The sequence below is a fragment of the Ascidiella aspersa genome, chromosome 7 (assembly GCF_963924565.1).
Source record: "Ascidiella aspersa chromosome 7, kaAscAspe10.2, whole genome shotgun sequence".
NCBI classification, from domain to species: Eukaryota; Metazoa; Chordata; class Ascidiacea; order Phlebobranchia; family Ascidiidae; genus Ascidiella; species Ascidiella aspersa.
The window spans coordinates 20,267,161-20,292,452 of NC_139453.1; the positions used below are offsets into that span (position 1 = coordinate 20,267,161).

At 35.2% G+C, this 25,292-nt stretch overlaps 1 protein-coding gene across 1 annotated transcript; it reads right to left on the minus strand.

Annotated features, from left to right (window-relative positions):
* Positions 1-651: 651 nt before the first annotated feature.
* On the minus strand, positions 652-22,497 carry LOC146138236 (aryl hydrocarbon receptor-like). The gene is made up of 16 exons (XM_083394078.1): positions 22,214-22,497; positions 12,176-12,360; positions 8,828-8,928; positions 8,453-8,542; positions 8,128-8,302; positions 7,736-7,815; positions 7,341-7,543; positions 7,097-7,203; positions 6,653-6,794; positions 4,770-5,772; positions 3,413-3,550; positions 2,727-2,850; positions 2,537-2,586; positions 1,754-1,819; positions 1,478-1,601; positions 652-1,237 (listed from the first exon to the last, which is right to left on the minus strand). The coding sequence occupies exons 1-16, from the start codon at positions 22,294-22,296 to the stop codon at positions 1,218-1,220; spliced, it is 2,691 nt and encodes an 896-aa protein (XP_083250204.1). The 5' UTR covers positions 22,297-22,497; the 3' UTR covers positions 652-1,217.
* Between the last annotated feature and the right edge of the window lie 2,795 nt (positions 22,498-25,292).

The following is a 25,292-nucleotide window of genomic DNA, read 5'->3' on the forward strand; positions in this document are numbered from 1 at the left end:
AGTGACGGGTATGACATAATAGTGATTTTAATGCCGTTATGAATAGGAAAAACTAACCAAAAAGAACCAATTAACGTCCAACAAAAGCAAACACGTGCGGTCGTGCGTCGTCGACTCTCTTGCCAGGCGTATGCTAAATAACAAGCACGTCTCTCGCCACCTGCAATACTAAACCAAGATCGTTTTTCCCGGGTGTTATTTTGACACGATTAGCGCAACAACTACGCAGTGTGCCAAGTCAGCTAAAATACAAACTGTCGTTAAGTGAAAAAAAGTTGATAAATTGCACACTAAACACGTGGTCTTAAATTAATTTTGCAGTAACTACTATAACATAACAATATGACTTTATAACGCGCACGCCAGTCACAGTTAGACCTTCTTTAAGAGAATCTTATTCAGTTAAAAAATGCCATTTCATCTGAGATTTGCGTATAGAGCGAACAGCAAGGATTTTGAGCTGCGCCTAACTCGACGTTTTTAGATAGAAAAAAATGAAGAAGGTTTTACTTAGCGTTGTCAATTGTCCTCCAATACACACCGCCGTCCTTAATAACAAAAAAAACAATACACACCGCATTCCGAATAACAAAAAAAATAATATTCTGCGTTTACCGTCGTCCAAGGTACAGTACAAGCAAGATACGTTTTACGTTTGATGGTGGTTTCGTATTAGCTTAAGACGCGTTACCCGAATACCCGAATACGGTAAAAAGATTGCCGCATCGGGCAGTGAGTTAAACCCTGCCATAAACGAACAATCAACGATAATATCACTTACAAAAGGAGGGTACGAACCCCCGCCACCCCCCCCCCCCCCTGGATACGCCACTGTTTACAACCAAGTGGATTTTCTGAAGCAAAGCTTCAGGTTAACACCAAGGACTTTAATAAAAATGAATCACAGCATATGTTCTTCAAAAAGAAAAAATTACTACAATAACCCCAAAAACAATGCTTAATAATTATTTTAAACTTTTGTGCCAACAAAGTTAAGTCCCCATGGTTTTTGTAATAAAGTTACAATTCAAAACACCTAATAGTGTAACTATATAAAATTATAAAGTGTCAATCGCCATAATTTTTATTTGGTATGTTGTAGATTACAGTGGTAAAACAAAACTTTCATCATAATGAAGATTCTGTTCTTGAAATTGCAAACTTATGAAATTTAGTACACTTGTCCCAAACATCCTTGTTGGCATCATTGCCTCTTGTTAGTTTTGTTGCAAAAAATCTATAAAATAATTTCGACTTAATAATTTTTTTTATTAGCAAAATTACCAAACATTGGTAATGATAATTTATTTTATTTTGGCGTTTGTAAAAATTCAAATTGGTGTGCAAAGATATACAATATTAATGTTAAATATCAAACAATTAAAAATTGGGAACTAAAATATCATCAACACGTTTATGAGGTTATAACAAGTGAATTTATATTAAACTTTACACATAAAATGTTTCAATAACTTACCTATTTCATTATATAAATTGTTGACTTGATTATCCATTGTTTCTGACATTGGATTCAAATTCGAATCTGTCGTTTTCTGTGAAGTGACACTAATGCTTGGAGACACAACAGAGCCATCACTCAACTTAAAACAAATTGTATGTATTGAAAAAGGAAGTTTGTACTGTAGCCTTCTATTACTTTTATGCAATATAAAGTTTCTTGTAAATAAAAGTAAAGTTAATTACAAATCACATTAAATTGTAAAAAGTTACAACTAGTAATGTGTTTACTGACCTGGTTGGCAAAAGGATAAAATATATCCTTCTGGGCAATTGGGTGGTGGTTCCTGTTGGATTGTATCTTAAAACACAATGTTCAATTATAGGGTTTGAAAACGTTTTCTGGTACAGCGTTCCATTTTTTTTTCAGTTTTGAAGGTGCTCAAACTTTTGCGCGTTAGTCGTAAAACAGTGTGTAAAGTGCCCAAATCATCGAACACAGGGGTCAGGGGTAGATGTTAAAACAATATTATATGGTGCCCATGAAACTACAACCAAAAGTATTCAGCATTTATGGCTCGCTTACCCAAAAAGGTTCCGGACTCCTGATCTAAGGTATAAAGTAACTTTGCGGAATACTTTTTTTAGGTCTTTAAGCTTTTAATAACCCAAAAAATAATAAAATGTTGGAGGTCGAGAAAGATAATAGTTAAAGCAAGGGTATGGCCAATTATGTGGTTTGCAGGAGACAATTGGTGTACAAAACTTGTAAAAAAAACTAATTTAAAAAAAATAAATACATGTTTTGTTGGCGCACCAAAAGTTTGCGGATTCACCCAAAAAAAGTGCTTAACAGTAACAATCCACAGGCTTAAAATGCCCATTATTACATTATGCACATTGCCTAAACTCCCTTTGTTTTTAAGTACTATATTGATTTAGTAATGATGCAACTAGCCCAAGTAATCACATATATTTAACCAAGCATAAATAAAAGATTGCATTAAGTATGTATTTTGGGAGCAAACTGTAGACAAAGTAGTAGGTTATATAAAATCTAGCTAAAAATATATTTTACCTGGTCTTCTTGAATGCTGTTCTGTTGATATTTACAGCTTGGCATGAATGCTGTTAATAGAAATGAATTTATTAATAATATTTGTTAGACTGGCCATCAAAGAGACTATATTTAAAGGCAAAATGTCTTTATAATTGTTATGCCTACATAAACAACAGAAAAATTACAACACAACTTTAATATAAATTACCGTTCACTTTATCAGAATTAAGATTTGCCATTTGTTGATCAGGAATAAGACCAGTTGAGATAGCCATTGCATGATGAGGGTTTTTATGAAGGTAAGTTTGCAGTGTTCCAACTGGGTCATTTGTCTACATAAATCGTTATGCAAGTGCTTAGCAAATAGATTTTTATTTCATAAAGTGATTTTCCACCTAGTCTGTGGTTTCCTTATTTCAGTCAGACATGTTTAAAACTATTAATAACCTTAAAGACACAACAAAATTAAAATAATTTTTCAAAACTACATATAAATTTATAAGTACCAACAAACTATTATTGCAATGTTTCATTTGTATTAAAAAACATGTTACAATCAGAAATTATTGCTTTACAGTGTACCTAATGACACCGTTACAAGAATTATTTTAACTCCACTAATTAGATATTGTCAAAAAACAAATTAATCCTTTTAAACGGAATTAATGTTACCACACTATAGTATGTTTAGCAGTAATATTCAAATCTATAAAAATTTGGATCAAAATGTTCTCAGTAGATACAATTGTAACAACCACAAAAAAGTTTTTACTAAAATTTATATTTTGTTCCGCTTTAAAAAATAGCTTGCATTTTTTATCAACACCTCAAATTTTGCTACAAGTTATATAACTTACATTACAATGGAATGATTGAGATAAATATTAACTGTACCTGAAATTCAGCAGCAATCTTGTTTAGGTCAAATTGAATTTCATTGTCTTGTTGGCCAACATAGCTATAATCATTCGAGTTTGCTGGCAGTGGGATTTCGTTGTTGTAGTTTTTATCTTGTTGTTGTGTGTGATTATTCTAAAAATTGTGTCATCAGTTATTTTACACATTTTCTAATATATATTTTTTTAAGAATAAATAACACTGCTGTAAGGCTTATTTGTCCACTATCTGCCAAACAAATTATTTGGTGATCTATGATGGTATATAGTAATACCTTACATAACAAGCAACATTTGTGAAGCTCAAAAAAGGATCTGATTTTTACCAAAATTTCAAATAGCTTTTTTAGTATGATAATATTTTATGTTCTACTTATTGGCCTGCAAAAACTAGGTTTAATAAATATTATTAGATCAATTATAAAAAACACAACTTTAATATTTACTAGAATAGTTATACTAATGCTAGGACTTAGTTTTATTCCCATAGGAATTTAATATTGCATTATATTTGTACTGCTATTTGCTTTTAATAGTAATCTAACTTAAATTTAAACCTATTATCGCTAAAATATTTTATTTTATTGTGAAATTTGCAACCAGTCTACTACTGAAATAATGTTATGTTAAGGCATTTATATCAGCTTTATTATTTTCGGGTTATCTTTGAGCTTATTAAAAATGTCAACATATGAATATTCATTTTAACACTTTGGTGCATAGTGGTTAAACAATGTTGTAATGACCTGTCAATGACTTGGCTTAACCTAATTGTCTTGTACAAATGACTTGACTCTAATTCATTGTGTCAAATGTATTGGGTTGAAATGTGTTTTCATTAATTTTATTCAAAAAAAAAAAAAAAATTGCACCTAAAAATATTTGCATGCTATATATTTTAATTTGTTAATTTCTAGTTGATATATTGCTCAAACACAAACAAGTTTATTAATTTTAATAGTTTTAATGTTCTACTTGTATTACAATGACTTGATTTGAAGTTGACATGCTCAGATAACACCTTGAATGAACCTAGATTTTTGATGACTTGGACTGGGACTTGATTGGTTATTTATTCAAATGATTTAACTTGAGTTAAAGTCATTTTTTTAAATGAATTGACTGGGACTTAAGTCGTTTTAAAAAGTCTTGTTGACAACACAGTGGTGACATCTGTTGCTAAATGGATAGTTTCATTATTTAGTCAAATGGAACTGACCTATTAATTATTGCCGTTCGCCCAGATGACCTTAAAAAATAACTTTAAAACAATATTATGTTGTTATTTAATTGCTTCGATGTAGTAAATCTAATAGTACTTATTCCTTCAGTGTGGTATGGTAATTTATGTTTACCTGTATATTATTTTGTTGTTGTTGAGAAGTGTATGTGGATTTTATTGACATTGAAGAGAATACATTAGGATTTTGGGCAAAATTTAATTGTGGAGTATTGTCCATTTCAAGAGGTTGGTTTAAATTTGCAGAGTTGTCAACATTCAGTTGATGCTGACTTCTTCCATTGGGATTTTTGAAAATAATACTTCTTTGCAAGGGACTAGGTCCTTTATTGCAGTTCATCTCATTGTTGTTGTAAGACGGAAAGGGTTGCGGCGTGATTGGAACCATTTCTGATTTAGGCATTGTCTTTCCAATTGAATGACACTGAGGGCTCCATTGTTCTGAAGAAGGACTATTACTAAAATTACAACTCATCGGAGATCCACTATCAGATTTTTCATATGGATATGGCCGTTTCATGGATTTAAATGAACTATTGCTGCTTTGATTCATGTATGTAATTTTTTTATCTAAAGGTTCATGACTTAATGGTGGTGGTTCTTGGTTTATCATTTCATTATATTTTGTAGGAGCTTGGTACTGATGTCGAATAGCATCTTCAAATGACATGTTGCTAGGCACAAACGTTTGGTCTTGTGGCACTTCATTACCGATTGGATAGAAGTGAATGTCAGAATCATGGATGAGGGAGTTGTTTTCATCAAAAAGTGCTGCTTCATAGGGTTCTAACTTTAATGCCTCCGCAATTAGTCCAGACTTTGCAAAAAGGTTAGCAGATTGGTTTCCACTGTATATTTGCATTTCCTGCATGGATTGTGCACCATACAATGTCTTCCGGTCTATAGAGTCAGGAGAACTGCTCTCTGAACCATTGGAAATTTTCATTTTCTTGGCAGCAGGGGGTTCTTGCAATTCAAGGCCTTCATTCAATACATTTTTTTCAGGCCCACCTCGTGTTCCAGTTGGGTTTACTTCACCATATAATATAGCATCACCAGTGAAATCAAAACGGAATGCTTCACTACGCTTTTTCATATGATCTACACCTTCTTGATCCCTAAAATGCAGGTTTGTTAGGCAACATAATATTTGTTTATGTTATTTTTGTTATTTTAATCTAGCCATATATATAAATTATTTTTAAATTAGTGTAGCCTAATACAAAAATTATATTCCAAACCTAATATATGTCATGACAAACCACACAATTTTTTTTAAACAGAGGCATTATAAATGCAAAGTTATAAAACAACTTAGAAACAAACAACATAACAATAAACTGTAAAATAAAAAAAATTATTTTACATATACAAACATATATATATATTAACCATACTTTTATGCACCTATATTCAATTTACTCAAGCTAACTTAATAAAACACTACGGACATAGTGCAGTGGTTCTTAATCTTTTTTCTAGCACCCTCCTCTTGGAAATGTTCCGTGCCTTGCATATTTTGAATAGGAAATATTATCTATTATATGTTTATTAAGACCCAAAACATACAATCCTATATGCATAGAGACTTTCAGCTAAAGTATGTAGAACAAAACAAAACTGTAAAACAAAAGATTTCATTGTTCTGACCAAACACAGCCCAAACGTTGGTGAAAGCAGCAAATACAATTTAGAGGCGCCTAGGCACTATAATTCAAGGGCATCAAGATGAAATTAAAAAAAAATCAGTAGCTAAAAAACTTGCAAAACGCAAATCATGAACCATACTTCGCGGTTAATTAACTACTAATGGGTGAAACTTTATTGTAAATTATAGGACAGCAAAAGGCAAATTTAGTACCAAGAGTAACATGTACTCATAAAACTCCACACAAAAAAATAAAATAATTTAGCAGTACTGGTACCCACCCCCCCCCCCCTCCCCAAGAGGGGGAGCCCACATAGGTTAAGAACCACTGTTAGCGTGTGTATACATACGGAATAGGTCTGTGAGTTGAAATAATATAATCTGGACGTCCATTGCGAAACACAACTCTAGCAGATGCAGTGACCCAAAGCCATTTGTTGTTTTTGTGGAGTAACCTAAACACTGTCAGTCCACTTTCTCCCTTGTTCATTACTGCCAAGCAAAAAATTAGTGGTAATATTTGGGCAATTTTCCTGATACCACAAAATCACACTGAAGTTTGAAAAACTAAATTCATTGAAAAATCTTTTTAAGTGCGTTGTGTGGCTTTAAGAACAAGCATTTCATTTTCGAATTGTAAATTTTACCAAATTAAACGCACACAGGCACTTAATATTTACTACCCTACAGCAGGGTGAACAATTCTTAATAAATGACAATTGTATGCAACAGTTTGGGAGCAATTGATTTGATGAGAAATAAAATAGAGTCTAAAATGTAGCAATAAAACTCACACTTTGTGTGAGCATCTGCACAATGCATCATGTCAGCAGAATGTATAAACTCATATCCAGAACGTTGTCGTAATTGCTGCTCATTGTACCCAAGGACAATTTTTCCTCTAAAACAAGAAACAAGTTTTAATACACTAAATATCTTACATAATATTTATTAAATTTTGCCATATATTTTCCCAGGATGTTTAAGAATGGTTTAACAAGTTAGAAACACAAAATAATGAATAAAAATGTATATTACTTAGCATCTATTCCTAAAGGAGTATAATCCAGCTTGTGCTTGGTCCTAAAAATAAAGTTCTTGGTGCGAATTTCCAAGATGGATGGTGTATGAAGAGGCGATGCAAGAAGAAAAAGCCCTGTTTCTGGAGGAAGAAGAACATTTCCCTCCCCTCTCCTGTTTTGACCAGGTACAAGACGCAAATGTCCAGTGAAATGCAGGGCCTTTTTTAATAAACAAGGACAGGGTATTAACTGCAAGTAGTTGTACTTGTTAATGACATGTAGAACCTTTTAAAAATGTTATTTAAAATCATATGTTTACTGTGACTATAGCTTAAATCAGGCCAATTTTATATAACTGGTATGACACTGTTTAAATGATAAATTTAAGCAGCCTGTTGACCAAAATATTACCAAAAATCCAGATGAATTGTCTAGTAAACAACGAAGCCTGCAAATAAATGATCGATGAAGCATCCCTTTGTCAGATAATTCTGAAAGAAACATTTTTTTCTTTAATAAATATACATGAAAACTAATAAATATCCTAGTAAAAATACCTTTCTCAATAGAAAATTTCTTGTAATTTTTTTGTGCACAATTTTTAAAACATTTACGATAACTCCAAATCCTTAATTAAACAAACTTCATTATTTTCGTTCAGCTTGTTTTACAATTTTTTGTGTTTTAAAATTCAATTTAATTTTTCATAAATGCACTCCATACATGCAAGCAAAAATGCTCAAAAAAGTTTTACAGCTAGAATGTACATTATAAGAGATTTGATAGTTTTTGTATAATATCACCTTTAAACATTTCTGGAGAAAATCCATACTTTGAATATTCAGGTACAGCTGGTGGATCCCCCTCTTGTACAGGCTCTGGGGCTGCTTGCTTTGGGTTTAATTGCATATGCCGCATGAAAATATACCTGTCTTCAGCATGAATTAAATCCAGCATTGATTGGTTCATCACATCACACTGAAAATAATGGTAATTATTTTTGGCAATTCTTGTACATAGGGTTACTAACATTTTATATTGTTGTTTCAATGTTTAATAATAGTTTTTTAGTGTTTTTTATGTGTAAGGTAGCATATTCAATAGGAATATGCAAATGCCATTATATACCTGAGGAAATCCTAGGTAATCTTGTACAGTATCTGTCACATGGAAAATATTATAGTCTTGAGTAACTATAATGATGAAACCATGTAGAGCCTGAACAAAATTAATTGAATGGTTGTAAATAATATAGCATTTGGATTTTCACAATTAAAATTAATATTTTATTTTCTAAAAAAAATATCAAGAATATTCGAATCTGTCTTATATTTAATAAAGTGTATTTAATAAATAAAGCTATTTTAAATTATTACTATTAGTAAAATCATCATTTTAATTCTTGCATATATGTTAGGAACAACTGCATTCGCGTTGATTGTAAATCCACACATTACAATTTACATGCATCACCTGTTAAATTGCTTAGTTTAAAATACTTGCCATGAGTGAGAGCATACTCTCAGTTTCAACTGGTAGGGGATCTTTAGGAACAAGTTGACCATGTCCAATACCAGGTTCAATCTGGTTGCCTTCTAATGAACCTAAACATATTTGATAACATATTTGGCATTTGTTCTAAAGATTTGTGCAATTCAGAATATTGCAATTAAAAAGGTAGGGTTTCAAACAGTAAAACATTCAACCATAAAAGAACGATTTTTAATGGTTGAACGTTGAAATTGCCAAAGTGGGTAAAAGAGTGAATGACAAACACTAAAATCCAACATAAGATATCCTTCTACACCTTGAAGTTGTGTGTTAATATATTGTTTGAATGACCTAGAAACAGGTTGTTGAAAATATCTCTCACTGACTTTCACAGAATTTAAAATGTTGTTAGTTTTAATAAACATTTGTGCCAAAACCAGTTTGTATCAACTTAGATGTTTAAAGTATGTGTTTTCTAATTTGTTTAAACCCAAATTAAAACGAATGTGAATTAGCTTAATGTACAGGGTATTAGGACAGAAACTCGTAAAGTTTGGGAAGCATTGTGTAAGTTGTACACTACCAGGGTAATTATTGAAGTGTTTTTGCATTTTACCAAGGGGGTAGAAAATGCTGGTTTTACTCCCATGATATTGAACCATAAGCACTTTCAAGTTATTGTGTTGCTTGAGCCGCGGGCGACGTGGTCACCAGTGCGAAACGCCGTTGCGTGCGAACCATTGGGCTCTCCTATCGCGCTGCGCCGAAGCAGTTCTCTTTCTTTTACGCTCAGTGCAGAAAAAGTTCTCTCTAGAGACTTCGCTTGATTGGGCAGAGACGAAAGAAGTGTAATTTGAAAAAGTAACCTGCAGTTGGCCCAGAAAGTGCGCTTTCCAGTTGCGTCCCAGGCACAGGGGTTTACCTAGTAGTAAGGCAAGTCGTCAAACAATTATTACAAGCAGGGACACTGAAATCATTCGCCCATTTCGAGATGAAATTACCCAACCAATGCCACCGTTGCGAAAACTAAGCTATGGTGCAAAAACTAGCAGACTTCGTTCGCAGCCCGCCAACTTGTCGTGTTATTGTAAGCCTCCTTGATGATTTGGCGACAAAGGGAATGTCTCGCCTAGTTGGCAAGATGGATGTCATTGTTGCGCTTAAAATGTGTTTGTAAAAACTCTATTGCACTTGTTCTGGCCTGATATGACCTGGTTTGAGATCCAACCACACACATACTTTCGGTGTCTCTAATCACGTATAAGTGCACATGGCTTGCTGCTTGCAATTTATCGGTGTTTCGAAGCATGAGTTTGCTTGTATTATGTTGCTGCTCGAACTTTTTGTTTTCTTTTGACCTAGTTGGAAGAAGCAGACAAAAGGCAAGATGGTGGATTATCGCTTGTAAATCATCAAATGACCTTTTTTAAGGTTCCACACAAGACGATGCAGAATGTATTAAGAGGTTTTATCGCTTTCGTTGATTAAAGGAATCGTTGCCATACAAATATGTGGCCGACTTGTACGGTAGCCTACCCTCCGGCAGTAGTTTTGTATGGCAAGTCTGTCATTAGGTTGCTATCACTTAAGGATGTGACGTTCATTACAATCTTCGCCTCGGAATCGAACTAAAATTAATTTTACAATAAATGTTATAGGTGTAGGATTTGTTAGTGACCTGGAAGGTCATTTACAAGATAGTGTGAAAACCCCACACCAATACTTTGGCCACTTATCAAAGTTTAATATATTTCAACAGGCTGGTTTAATGTAATACGTTTAAACCTATTTCTGTAGTTTAATAAATGCAGTGAAAATTGATACTGCATACAAAAATCAACTTTTTACATGGAAACTGTTTAAACCACTAAATTATGCTGATTTATCATCGACCATTTTTTATTGGAATAATTCTCATTAGGATTTTTTATGGTACTGAAGTTAAATTATGTGGTTAAATATATAAATATACGTGTAAACGTCCATTAGACTTTTTCGGCTCTAGCTATATATCATATATAAATTCACGTTTCGTCAACTTTAAAACAGAAGTTTCGTTTTTATTTCAAGAAACCAAACTGACCACAATGGCCTTGAAACGATATACCTAACTCTGTCATAAGGTGATGTTAAGAAAAAGCTTAGCTTTAACTTCATTATACTGTACTTGTAATTCTTGTATGCTCATTTTACCATGAAGAGTTTTTTTGGCGCCCAGAAGATTCTGGATTTTAGTTGACTTACTTCGCCTCTTTAAACAGTGAAGCTGGTAATATCATTCCATTCGACTTTTTTTTTTTACAAAATAAAGATGGTAAACTGTTTTTCACCCGATTGCTAAGACATGATAATGGTTTATCTCCACTTTAAGGTCCTGACGTTCTTTGTTTAGTAGCCTACTTTTCTGAATGACAGATTCGTAGCACAAGATTTTACGATGGCGGCAGCTACTTTGGCGGGCGATTTTAGTCTGGTCTGCACGCCACAATGTAAACAAATTTGTCCACGGTTACTTCCATTTCAGTTTACAGACGAGCCATTTGAAAATGACTGGGGAAACCGTTTCCTGTCTCTTTCTTGTACCTTTTGTTCCATGCATAAACTGGAACAACTATTACTTGGTGCATAAGATATATCGGAGTGACTTAGGTTTTACAAACTGTATATTATGTTAGCAACAAATATGATTCATGAAATTTGTTTTTTTGCCTTGTTTGCCAATATAAACACCGCATTACGGTACAAGTACCTATTGCTCTTCAAACCAAATGCATTGCCAAACCAAAGAAAATCAAACCATGGTTGATCAGACCTTATCCCAAACCAAAGTAATTGGGTATACGATCATTGCAATATGGACGTGTTTGATGTATTGCCGAGCCGTTGAACGTAGATGTAGGCAATAATGAGTCACCGCGTTTAACTTGATGCTCTTTGATTTAAATTGATTTGTCAGCGCCTTTTGATTGTAAAGGAAATCGTTGTACAGACAACTTGCAATATGGCATTGGCAACTGCTTTCCGCTTGAACTCCCGGAGTAAAACTAATCGAGACGAATACACGGACAAGTCAAATTGCTTAAACAAATCCAGACTGTATATATAAACTAATATATATATATTTATATATATTATATATATATTAAAACGATTTTCCTAGGTTCATGGTTTATTTAACACATATTTTAAAGTAGAAAATTCACACACGATTATTTAGCATAGTTAACCTAATAATTTTATTATTCTTTGCTGCTACAAAAAAAAGTGTTTGAAATAACGCTTCACATGTTTGCTAAACTGGTTTGACACGATGGCGCAGTCTGTCAGTTTCGGGCTGGCTGCAACATTTTGAAGCAATACCTGCGTGGTAGTTCTTGTTGCGAAAGTAGGACACCGCGAGCCTGAGAATGGAAAGCTTGTCAAGTTTGTTAAGCACTTCTTCGGGAAACGGAATAAGCTTTGCAAGGTGATCGAGTTCATGGTTGAGCCTATCTCTATGCCTCTTGCTCGGGTTGGTTTTGCCCTCTTGCTGCGCGTCCTTTTCCCTGTGCAAAACCGACATAAACTTATTAATAATGCATTGGCTTCCGGCTTCTGTCGCGGGAAATGAAGGCGAGCGACGCACTGGACTCGACCACACATCATCAATCGACTTGAATGGTTTTAAGGCGACTTGTGTAATGTTTTGTCAGCTTACGTAATTCTATAGGATACGCCACTTACCTGTTTAGGGTGGTTTTAAAGTGTTCTCCAAGAAAGTCAATTTTAGGGTCGGAAGAGTTGGCTGTTATACAAATACGCGATTTTCTATTATAAGTTTAAACAAGTGGTCGTATCTATCCGCTTGTGAACTTCTAGATAAGGTAACTGTTTATTTGTCGCTACAAATGCGAACACAGTAGCAAAGGATCAATGTAGAGCCATAAAATGCTTTACAGTTGACCCTACAGGTTTGAGAAATTCAGGTTACAACAATAAAAAACAAAACTATTAAGGACGAAATATAGATGTTTGAAAACAAACGATAGCCTACAGACAGGATATCAGCAGAAAAAAATCTTTAACGGCGAACGGTTATGAGAACTTAGAGCACAAATGAGGAAAGAAATAGTCACACGCCAGAAAATCTACCCAACGATATTTCGCCTGCTGTCAGTACTAATCCACTACTGTTAAACCACATTTCACGAAAAACATTCGAAGCTGAATTTTAATGAATATTTACTCATGCAGGCAAATCATATCAATAAGTAAGCAACGCCGTGATATAATTGAGAAAAACAACGCCGTGATATAATAAGAGAAATTTTGACCTAAAAATTTTAAATTCTGACATATTTTGACCTACAAATATGTTTTTTGACAAAATTTTGACCTACAAATATTTTTTTTAAAAATTTTGACCTAGCAGGAATACATTGATTTAAACAATGCCTTTTCGTATAAAGTACTACATTAGTGTTTTGGCGTCGTTAGTCACTCGTTATTGGTGTTTTACTGACGGTCGGTTGAACGCAAATCAGTCATTTTTCGGGTTTGAAATGTAAATCTCTTAAAAGTGCATATCGTTGATATTTTTGGCATATCAAAAAAAACTATAAAAATACAAAATAAAAACAATGAAAATTGTTAAATAATCAGTTCAGCCAAAATACTAGGTAAAAATAATTTTCAAAAATTAATAAAGCACGATGGTAGATTATCGAAATAGTAAATTGGTTAATTGCAAATCACCACCGAGAGAACACACAGCAAATACTGCACAAAACAGTTGTCCAAATCTGAGATACAAAACTATCTAAAGCAAAATAGAAGTTTGATGATCCTAACGCGTTTATATATCGTATATTGCTCTAATGCAAATATAACACAGTTTAATTTTTTTTGGATCAGATGTAAATCTAAATTTTGATAAAATTTTAACTAAACGACAATTTCAAGCAGCGTATCGCATATTTGTTAATACTTTGTGTGGATTTTTAGGCAGTTTGTAAACGATTTTTGAATTTTAACAAATTTTGACCAAACGTGTAAATTTTGACAAAATTTTGACTTTTTTTGACAAGTCAAAAAATAATCGCCCACTGATGCATTGCAGTAAAAACACCCTTTGTTTAACCAAAAGCCACGAAGTATATTAACACGGCGCGACAATAGGTGAATACCATAATATTATCAGTCAAATCTCACATGCTTGTTTGCTGTGTGTAAATATAAATATTTTTCGGCAAATGGGCAATTTTTTTATGGCACACAGGAGTCTACCAAACACACAATTTGAGTATTAGTGGTCCAGACTTTTAGTTGAGGTTTTAAGTATTAATGTATTGTAGTGTTTCGTAACATATTTATGTTAGGGCGCACTTTGTGTAGACCTCTGAAAATGTGGTGGTGCACGTGCACCTGAAGGAAGCCCATCTAGAAGCTGAGTTTATCCGTATTTTTGTTGAATTACCTGCAGGTTTTTATTACATAGGCTATGTAATGTCTATGCTCAATGAAATAAGCGGAAGAATAAAATAACACAAATTAAGTATTTCTACTTTTGCTTGGGCCCACCCCACAACCATTCAAGGCTTTTTATCATTCTATAGACATATCCATGTACAACACGTTGTACAACAACGACCTTACAATGCAACCGTGTTGAAAACGAACACAATTGCTCGCATCTCTGCGCAGCAAAGCTTTACCGAACGTGACCCCAACAAGCGTGTCAAAATTCACCCTGATGACGTACTTTTTGCAGATTAAAGATGCTAACAGTCATTTCAGTTTAGTAGCTGTTTTCCGATTTCAAGTAATATTAAAAGTTTAGGCAACTTGACAAAGCAACACTGTAGCCAACAAAACGATGAACGGCAGTTTTGAAGCCGTGTGAAATATAAGAATTTTGAGTACACGTTTTGCTTGGTCTGTTCCATTATAAAATACTAATCCTAAACGAAATAGTTTATTTTTGTTATCATAAGCCCTATTTATTAGTCTTTATTCTGATGGAAATTGTTGCTGTAATATTTGGTAATTGTAAGACTATTTCATAAATAAAAGACATTTCAATCAACGTTATTGAATAAATGTGTTTCCGACTTTGTTCTATTTATCAGGTAGTAAGTTTGACTCGTTAGCAAACTTCAGCTGCTAAATCGTACTTAAAAATATAGAAAGAAGTGGCTTAAAAAAATTGTAACGGTGAACGAACCTTAAGTAGCGATAAACGAAAAATAAGTCCACATTTTCACGATACGCTACGACGGACAACACAAGCCATTTTAACCAGTTACAGTTTCTCATGAAAAAGTCATATCTTCAATCTTCATGCTTCAGTGACCTATCACGACACAAATGACTCAGCAACTGCCAGATAAGCGACCTTCGTGTAAACTTTTTAACATACTTTTAGCACTAACAGTTAAATGATGCTCAACACATTCAATTTCGTGATAATTGAGCGTTACCGTCAAATGTCAATCGTTGTATATTTCTTGACCAAGAATATTTGGACAATTAGGCGTTATTTGTTTGCTACGACGAGGCGCGGATCTAGGAATTTTGTTTGAGACGGAGGGGCACTACCATTTTTTCAGAAATGACGTCATAATCGTTTAAGTTGTCTTAACTTTTATTTTCTTCGATAGGACGTACGACGTCTTTGGGCTAAAACAAATTTATCAAAATAGGCTAAGATTTGCTAGCAACATAATTGCGGAGTGCTAAAAACAATTTGAATTTACTTAGTTGAAACAGACCAAAATATACTTTTTGAGGGGGCATGGTCGCGTGACTAAGACATTCTAGAAACATAATTAGATTCGAGCAAAGCGCGAGAAACTTTTTGAATTTACTTAGTTAAAATCGGCCAAAATATATTTTTTTGTGGGGGCGTGGCCAGTTGGTCCTACTTTTGATCCGTCACTGGCTACGATCACGTCTCACCGCAGCAAAAGTTTTTAAATAAAAGGAGATATTCACATTTCGTTTGAACATGTTTTTTGTAAGATGCCCAGTGCACCGAAACATAACAAAACAGGCATAGTATGTGCAACCGGTTCTTCAATTAGCAAAACGAATTCATACGGAGCAGGCCAGTTAAATCAGTTTGCAACAAACAAACAATTTACCGTTCGCGGGATGTTCAATAATGGCGCAATTAGTTTTTCCATGGTCGTTACAAAGCATATTATTTCTAAATTTAAGTATTATTATTGATAAATAGTTGTTTTGTTGTGAAGGGATCATTTGAATGAATTGTTAAAAGTAAGATATCAAAACAGGTAAAAGTGAGCTAAATAATCTTTATGCGCACAAAAACATATAAGGTTTTCGGTGGTTTCTATTGTGGCTGAACGGTTCGCTTTCTTCGAGCGGCGTGAAACGTGCGAGCAACTATATCGATATTACAGTTGCAGAAGGCAAAAATGAGAAAGAGAAACAAAGAAAAAAAAGAGGCAAGGGGAGAGATTGGGAAAAAATACGTGTGTTATAAAAATGTTTTGCCGCCCTTGTTTACCACCGAAAGTCGATTTCATTTGTATGGCCGGGGTTGTTCAACAAAGTTGCAGTGCTAGTTTTCTTTGTAGGCCAACTAACTTGGTTTAATAACAAGCTTGCGGTGACACAGTTGAGTTTGTGTAAAGCTTGTATTTTGACCAGAGGCATTTCATAAGCCGATCTGTATTGACAATTTGTGTAAATAATACGCTAAAGGCAAATCGGAATTGAAAACGAAAGCGCAAAAAAAACCTTAATTTAAATAAACCTTACTTGTTATATCATTCCTGTATATTTGAGCATCTAAATTCAAAATTTTATACCACGCAAAACCTATACAAATAAGAACATTGTTTTTATTGGTCGACATAAAAACATTGATTATTTGTTTGCACACCACGGTCGTCTGTAAGTCAATAGGGCAAAAAGTAACAACGTCATTGGGCATGCTTTAAAAAGATTTCAGTTATCGGGACTGTATCGTTGGAGCTTAACAATTGACAGGTGATCGAGGGACGCTACATAACACTAAAAACAATTGAAATGCCCTGTCGCCCACGTCACTTTTCGTGACGTCAATGAGGTTTAAAGTGTAGCACAGGGGCCGCTTCCGTCGATATCAAAAGCCAAAAATAACAAGGTGCGTACACAACATGCTAGCGGAAACCGACAGCAAGTTTGCCATTAGGCATTTTTTTTTCACGTGATGTTTGCTGTCTTTTGAAAACAATTTTAGTTCTTTCACACAAGATTTTCTTCGCATCGCTTTTGTTGTGTGTAATATTAGTTAAAGAAAATTGGGTCACGCAGAATTTAAAATACGGTCAAACCACACGTAAAAAGCAGTGCCATAAGTTTTTAAGTGACTGAGTTACGCACATAATCTAGTGTCGGCCACAGTGACTGCAAATACAACAACCCTCGGGATTGATAGACATGGTCGATGGGTGCACAGTGCACACATTCCGAAAAACAACTTCCCTACGCTAGAACTGTTTACTTTACTACATCGCTTCAACGTCCAACAAAGGTGAATAAACATTGGGACGGTTTGGCATAAAAAAGTAAAACTCTCGACTCATATATAGCACGTAAGTTTGTCAAAACGTTGTGGACCATGTTTCATGAAATGGTAATGGTACATATATCTTTGTTCCACATGAAAACGCCTTTTTTCGAGTCTAATAGTGTAATGTAGTGATTTCACAAAATGTAAAATTAAGCAACGTTTTAAATTTGATAACATTAAAAAAGGTAAAACAGAAGCGTTTGAACAACGTTTAAAGTTTCGATCCAAATGGCTTTGTAATCTGTGTAGTCGATTGAGGTATTGCGTTTACTAATGGCAAAGTATAACTAAAAACATGCGTGATACTCCTCCAGCAGGCCTGTAGCCTACCGGTCAAAATGGTACAAGGGACGCATCAATAAAAACTTATAACTTTTTTTTTAACTTTAAAGTTTACCTTCGAAACGTACTATTAACATTTGGTTGTTGATATAATGCAGTACATAAACATGTCGGCACTTATTTGAAATTGAATTAAAAAACGGAAAATATATCACGTCCCGCGGTCCGCATGTTGTGCAGGCCGTTTTTAAGGTCTACTACACCACGTATTATGGAATTTTATCAGTCTTACGAATATTTGAGGTTTTGGTAAGTAAGCCTACTTGACTTGTCGTTTAATTAAATTGCAATGTTTCACTTCGCTTTTTTAGGCCAATAAAGGTCAAAATCAGATCACAGCACGAAGCAGACAAATTTGAACAAACGCCTAGCTTAGTTTCGCCACTTCCTTCCTATCATAATTACCTCATCTCAAAACTAACAGCCTCTTGGTATACGACACTTTATCAAAAGTTTGCTTTGGTTGGTAGCGAAGCATTTATATCGTTAATTAAAAATTCGTTCGTATTGGAGTGCTATGATAAGTTAGAAATGGCTTAACAAGAGATTTACAATATTTCGTTGACATTGTAAAGACAAAAGAGCAAGATCCGTATGAATAAGCGCCGAACGTGGGTGACTGGGTGTGCAGACCGTTTTTTGACGCCCTGGATTTTTGGCAGGGTGTGTTAAAACGCCATTGCACTTCATTAATTTTGCAAATTCCACTTGTGACAAAATATAATAAAGATACTCCACGAGCTGCACAGTTTAGATTCACAAAAAATAATTTGCGAAACTTACAGCGTGGGGAAGCATCCGTTGGCAGATATATAAACCGAAGTGCTCGCAAAATATTGCCCGCCATTGTAAATTATTCGGCCTGCAACCTTTTCACAAACTGGGCAAGAGACGGTTCAGCCGTGCCCCATAATTATTTTATGTATTTTAACAACGTGAATGCATTTTTTTGCGCTTTACGTGTCATTTATAAGGACGTTCTCACTCTAAATGCGTCATCAATACCCTGAAACTTTAACCTTCCAAGTTTCGTCAACTTCGTACATCTTAATGAATTTTACCGCCTTCTTCCTAATTTAAAAAAGACCAATTTTTAATTGTAAACAAACAATATTACCAACTTAAATTTATTACGGGCCCTCTGATACATTTTACACCCTAAAGTATGTCAAGCTCATAGACTGATTTCTGTTGGGGTGAAACCTCCACTAATAAAATCTGCATCAACTCATTAACTAAGCCTGAAATAGACAGAACTGTCAACCTGTTTTTACGTTAAATACGCCGCATAACACTGCCTCGTGTGACGTAACAAATCATAAATTTTAAACACTCTGTGACGTTTAGTTTTCCACGATAAGAAAACGTCAATTCAAAGCAAAAGCTTTCAATTGCAACCAACATGAAACAAATTTGTCGTTCATTACTTTAACGATACCGCAACGATGAGGCCTATGTAAAAAACACTAGCAAGAAAATAAAAAATAATACTGGTATGCCACAAAAATTTGATACCACCCTAGTTTCGGACGAGTATCGATACCAATACCATTACTTCATATCGGGTATAAGCCCCGATTCGATTTTATCGGAATCCCTACTTGTATCAGACTATTATGAATCGGCCATCGCTCTAATTCACACTTCGTGAGTTCTACGAGAGTGTAAAAGAAACATTCTACATAAAAATTTGTAAAGGCATTTTTATGTACACACTGCAAAAAAACAGTGCATTCTCGTTTAGAGCTGACTATAGTTTATGTTTTTAAGATAGCATTAAGTCCATCGGCTATCGACAGAGTCGTAAACAAGTTATTTTGAAATGACTTAAGTACAAGTCAATGCAAGTCAAGTATTTTAAATAAATAACAAGCCATGTTCCAGTCTAAGTCATCGGCTGGCCAAGGCAAGTCATAAATAGAGTCAAGTTCTTGTTGCAAAAAAAGTTTAAACTATTAAAACAGGTACCCTCGTCCAATTATGAGCAACAACTCAAGCAAAAAATAACATAAACGTAACATATAGCAAGAAAATTGTTTAATGTGCAAAAATTAGGATAAATAACCCAATTTTATAAATAATTGCCCAATAAAAACGCTAAATTTTAACCCAAGTCGTTTGCCCTGGCGCAACTGCTGAGTGTTGTGCATCTGCCAGGTCTCGCAGTGCTCATACTAGCCGCATCGACACAACGCTTAACGAAGCCTTGCGTATTGTCACAGTGTGTCTGCTGAGGCCAACATCAACTGCCTGTCTACCGATCCTTGCAGGTATTCCACCGGCTGATCTTCGCCGCAAAGGAGCAACTTTATATCTGGCCCGTCGAGAACTTGATTCAAACCATTTGCTTCACTCCGTGTTGGCCTCCCCGCCAAAGGGAGCACCCCGTCTCAAGCATCGACGCCCATTCGTGCAAGCCGCCTTGAGCTAACGAAAATCCTTAACGATCTTGGTACCAACGTGGCCTACTGGACGAACCACAATTGGAATATGGAGTAACATTCGGTCGACAACACAGACTTCGCAACTTCATCCCTGCTGCTGGATCCTACCCATGGGAAATGTCTCTACCTAGAGCTTTATGGGTTAGGCCCAACCGGTTAAAAACGGGTGTTGGGCGTTTCAGCTCATTAGTGTACAAATCGGGTCTGAACCCGTTGGGAGACTGTGAGTGCGGTGCCATAAGAACAAACCTTAGTTCACGTCATTGGAGATTGCTCAATACTAAGAGCACCGCATGGGGTGCATGGTCTGAAGACTTTGAACGACCCAGCGATAAACTGGCTGGCCAAGAAGCGCCCCGAAATATAGCCCGGAATATCGGAAAATCTTGGCGCACACGAAACAACAACAACATTTATCCAAAAGACTTACGTCAAGTTATTTTGGAAAAAAATACATAAGTGAAGTTATGACTTAAATGCACTCCAAGTCATTGAGTGCAGTCGTAACAACACTGGCTATAGGTTGATATGTGCATTTTATGCTATTGTAAAAGAAACTTGAATTTGGCTGAAAACATGCCGCTTTTGGTGGTCCCGTTAACTGGGGAAAAAGGTGTTGGGATACGACATTGCGTGTCAAACGGGCGTCGCGCTCACTGTGCGTGTTTTTTTATTCCGCCCTATCATTCTATTTCGTCCTTTGTTGACGTTCCACTCGCTGCGTTCGCTCTTTAATTTATTGTATACGCATTACAGAAATAGCAAGGTGTCCTCCCGACCGACGCTCTGCCTACATTAAGAAACAGACGGCTATAGCTGAAAACCGTCGTTGAAAAAAGTCAGTCTTTCCAGGATTCGCGATTTGGCCTGAAAATGACGGGTTGTACACGCCGTTGCGGATTTGTTTAGTAAAGTTCGGTCATCCGATCCGTTACCAATTACAAAAATCAAAGCAATGTAATTGGACGGCATGGAACCATTGTAACTGTAATATTTTCTGAAATTGCGATTCGCGTTTACAAACCTAAAGTTTCCCACAAAAATTATAATTCGAGTTGTTGGTAATCTGCTTCACCTTAAATACCGTCATTAATTGTGTAGCAAACGTATGCTGGGATTACAGCATGCCAAAAAGGTACCAGGTATGCTTTTCATCCGATATAATTAGACGATCCTAACACGTGCGTTGAAATCGTGCACAAGATATCACGACAAAGCATTAAGATGAGTTTAGTATATAAATTGTTTCTACAAGTAGGAACAAAAATAATAAATTGAACCAACTATTCGTGTTTATGTCAAACACTTGCACATAAACCCATTTTAAAAGCTGCTTTTAATAAACCAAACTGCGAAACAACGTAACAGAGAGCTTCAAAAACTCTCAGCAAATTGCATATACATCTAAAAATTGTTTACGATAGTAGGAAAAAAGAGAAAGAGAAACTTGCAAATAAACATTTCAGGTTTTAAATAACTTTTTACTTGAACAGGTTTGTTCCAACGACGTCTCCTGGGAATCAATTATTTATAAGTAACCTTTTCTTTCCCTAAACATCTTCCATGACGGTTGTGTGCTTATTAATGCCAGCCTTACAACTAAACAACACTTCGACTGAAAAAAACACACAGAAACATCCAGTAAATTTCGATAAAAAGTAAATGCGATCTAGTTAAAGCCAACACATATTCCCGTTAAACGTATTTTTAGCAATTTAGGATAACTAATGTCTCATGTTGTGTTTGACAACAGTCCCTTTTCTACGCAACATTAAGCAGACCCGACTTAATCAACGCTGTTTACACGTGGCTGTTTTGCAAATCTGGCATTTTGTGAGATTGTTAAACAACGTCATAGGCATGGCAAAAGAACAACAAAGGTTAAAGAATACCCAAATCAACTTTATTAAAAGACGGAATAAGGATATTTACTAGGATAGCCTATATCTCAAAATAAAAAATATTCCTGACATTTTGGCGTTATTCGAAGTTTTGTAGTCGGTTGTTCTTAACTATAGTAAACAATTAAAAAGATAAAAAGACATCACTTACTTTTTCGGCTGTGGTCGGCGGCGCTTTTTGGCGGCGTACTGTGTTCCAACTTGGTTTGTATTGCTCCCTGGCAATGATGACATATTTACACAGGACAGGTTATGGGGCTAAATCGTATCGTTATGCTTTTTCACTTTTATGCATAACCTATGCCAGCCGTAGGTAAATGCACGTACTTAAAGTTCGAAAAGCTGGGATTTTGTATATATTTAACCGTTATACCTAATTTTTCACTAGTTAGCGTAATATCTAAAAATCAAAGATCCGTTATTATTTTTGATATAGGTAGGTATGGCGCCTACCCTAAACGTTTAACTTTCTAGCGCAAAACAACAGCCTTAAGGCAGCCATATAACTTTGTCGGCGCCGAGATGGAACTGTGCGATTTCTGCCCTTTTTCGCAAACCAGCATTCAGGCTCTTTCGTGCGCCGCGCAACCGCACATACATGCGCCAGTGCACACCCACGTCTAGCACGAATCGATCACGTAAACATGTTAAAACTTTTTCCTCAATTCTTGCTTTTGTTATTGATGAACCTTATTTAAGCTAGCCTGCGGCATTCATACAAGTCTGTTTGTAATTGCGATTTCAGCAGGCAATTTTTGCTAGCTCGGCGGCGGTCTTAGGCTGTAGACTTTTATTTTAATATTTGTGATTTTTTTGACTAGTAATGTTTACAACAGTGAATTTCCGCCTATGTTACCTCTTTCACGGATTTTATTCATTCAGCAAACATAATTTACTGTGCGATTACACCTGGTTTTTCATAAACTGACCTTTTTTATATATACCAATTTTCTTTTGTTGTGGGAAAATAAGGCCACAGATGTTTATCCTGTACAAAGGGCCTACATACAATGTTATATATGTTGCGTTGTCAACGACCTTTTGTGTCAGGACAGTGGCTTTTCTGTTTATCATTCGAGGGTAAATGATTAACCATTTACGAACTGTAACCCACCACACGTGTTATCAAGCCTTTTGATTCTTTCGTAACAGAGCCATTCATACGAAATCTATTGCGTTTTGGAAAGCTAAGGGACATTTTTTACGGCATCCTTGTTTTTGTTTATTTCAAATTCGATTTTCGAGAAGTAAATCGGCTGAAGCCCATTTCCAGGCCTGAAGTTAAAATACTATTCATGAGCATACCAACTAAATTGAAAGGTCACAGTACTCACAGTACAGTTTGATATAGAGGAAATATGTATTTAAGAAAAATTGTTGCAAGACCACCAGTAAAAACAACGCAGTTTATCAACATTTCACACTGCACAGTTTGATTAGAGCAAAACACAAATAGTCCAAATACGCTTCGCATTATTTCAACGAAGACGTACAATGTTTTTGACTACGACATTTCTGCATTAATTTTGTAGGCTTAACAAATAAACTTAACAATTTCAAACATGTGGACCAACAATAAAAATATCAAAAGACTAGTGTTTTTTTAGTGTATAAAAAAGTTAGATCATATTTCCCGTCAAATCGTTTAGCCTAGTACACAACGAAATTTAATTTCTTGGTACTAGGGCAAAAGGCAGTGTTCCTTCCAAGCCTTAAGGTGTGCAAATGGAGAGCACCACCAAAACTATTGCGCAGTAAAATTTGCCTTTCGTGTCATACATCACAAAAAGACTTTTCATATTTTTCTATGTTTACTAAAACAAGTTTCTATGTTTACTAAAACAAACGTTTGCTAAATATGGAATTTTTCGGATGGAAAACTACTAGTACAAAGTAAATACCGGGTAATATGTTAACGAACAGAGGTAGAATGAAAAACTAAGAGTTTAGGACAAAATCACAAAAAATGGGTAAATGGCACCTTTTCGTATTGCATTGCTGTGTATAATTACGTTACTTTCTCTTAATCCGTAAACAACAACAGTTAACACGCGGAAAAAAGGTTTACACCTCTCTGGCACAAAACGTGTTTGTTTTCCATCCTGGATGTCTTTCCTGCGCCAGCTTGTCGTTTTTTACCTCGTCGCCCCACTGGAACAACATGAAAGAAAAGAAAAGCACCATGACGCTTCACGCTTGGTCGCACTGTTTCGTGCGTCCGCAATGCGGAGTCACCATTAACAATTGTAGGGCTCGACACGCATCACAAATGCCCATGCTGCTGCTGTTGCCTCTACTGCTCCACCGATCGCCTATTTTCAATGCCAGCGCTTACTATTATCCGGTTGACTTGTTTCGGCTTCAGCTATTGGCTACACCTTGCGTACAAAAACTCTGCCCGGGAGAGGAAGTATTGTGTCTGAAAAACAAGCTCTTGACTCATTGGTTAGCTCAGTGACGCGTACAGTCCAACGGGAACGTTCCTGGTTATACGAACTTTCTAGGTGATACGTCATCAGTCACCACACGTTTTGAACATAACATTGGTTGACAAACGTTTCCATACTAAATTTTGCGCAGATTTCTAATAAAGTTGAATACTGCTCCTACTTTTAAATTCTAAGTGAAAAACACGTCAATTGTGAGTGCATTTCGTTATCTAACATTTCTAGTGATCCGGTTGACTTGTCAAAACGTGGTTTGCCATTTCCGATCTAATATTTATTTTTTCTGGAGCTCAACGTTCCGTGTGTCCTTCAGCAATTTTTTTCTCCAATTTTTTTCTGCATCTGTTACCACTGCTTGTCTGGCAATACGTTTTAATGAGACATTCTGCATTTCCTCTGAAACTGGTGTTCGTAAATTTACGCAAAACACTTACACAAAAATATTTTAACCTGTAGCCACATATTGAACCAAACTAAGAAAGGTAATTACTTGTGGTATTGCTATAAGTTGTTTCAACCAATAACTATCTAATCAATATTATAAATCATATTTGTCATTCGATACAAAATTAAAAACATTTTAAACCATAAAATAAGAAGCAACAGCAGAGAGATTGCGTTAAACCTTAACTATGGGAAGCTACGTATATATTTTACATATATAATTACACTTTTTTGTTGTTTTATGTAGTAAAAGTGACATAATTGTTTAAACTTCGCTTTACAGGCATGTACAATACTTAACTCTGAAAGAACTTTAACATTAACGGAAGTTTAACGTCG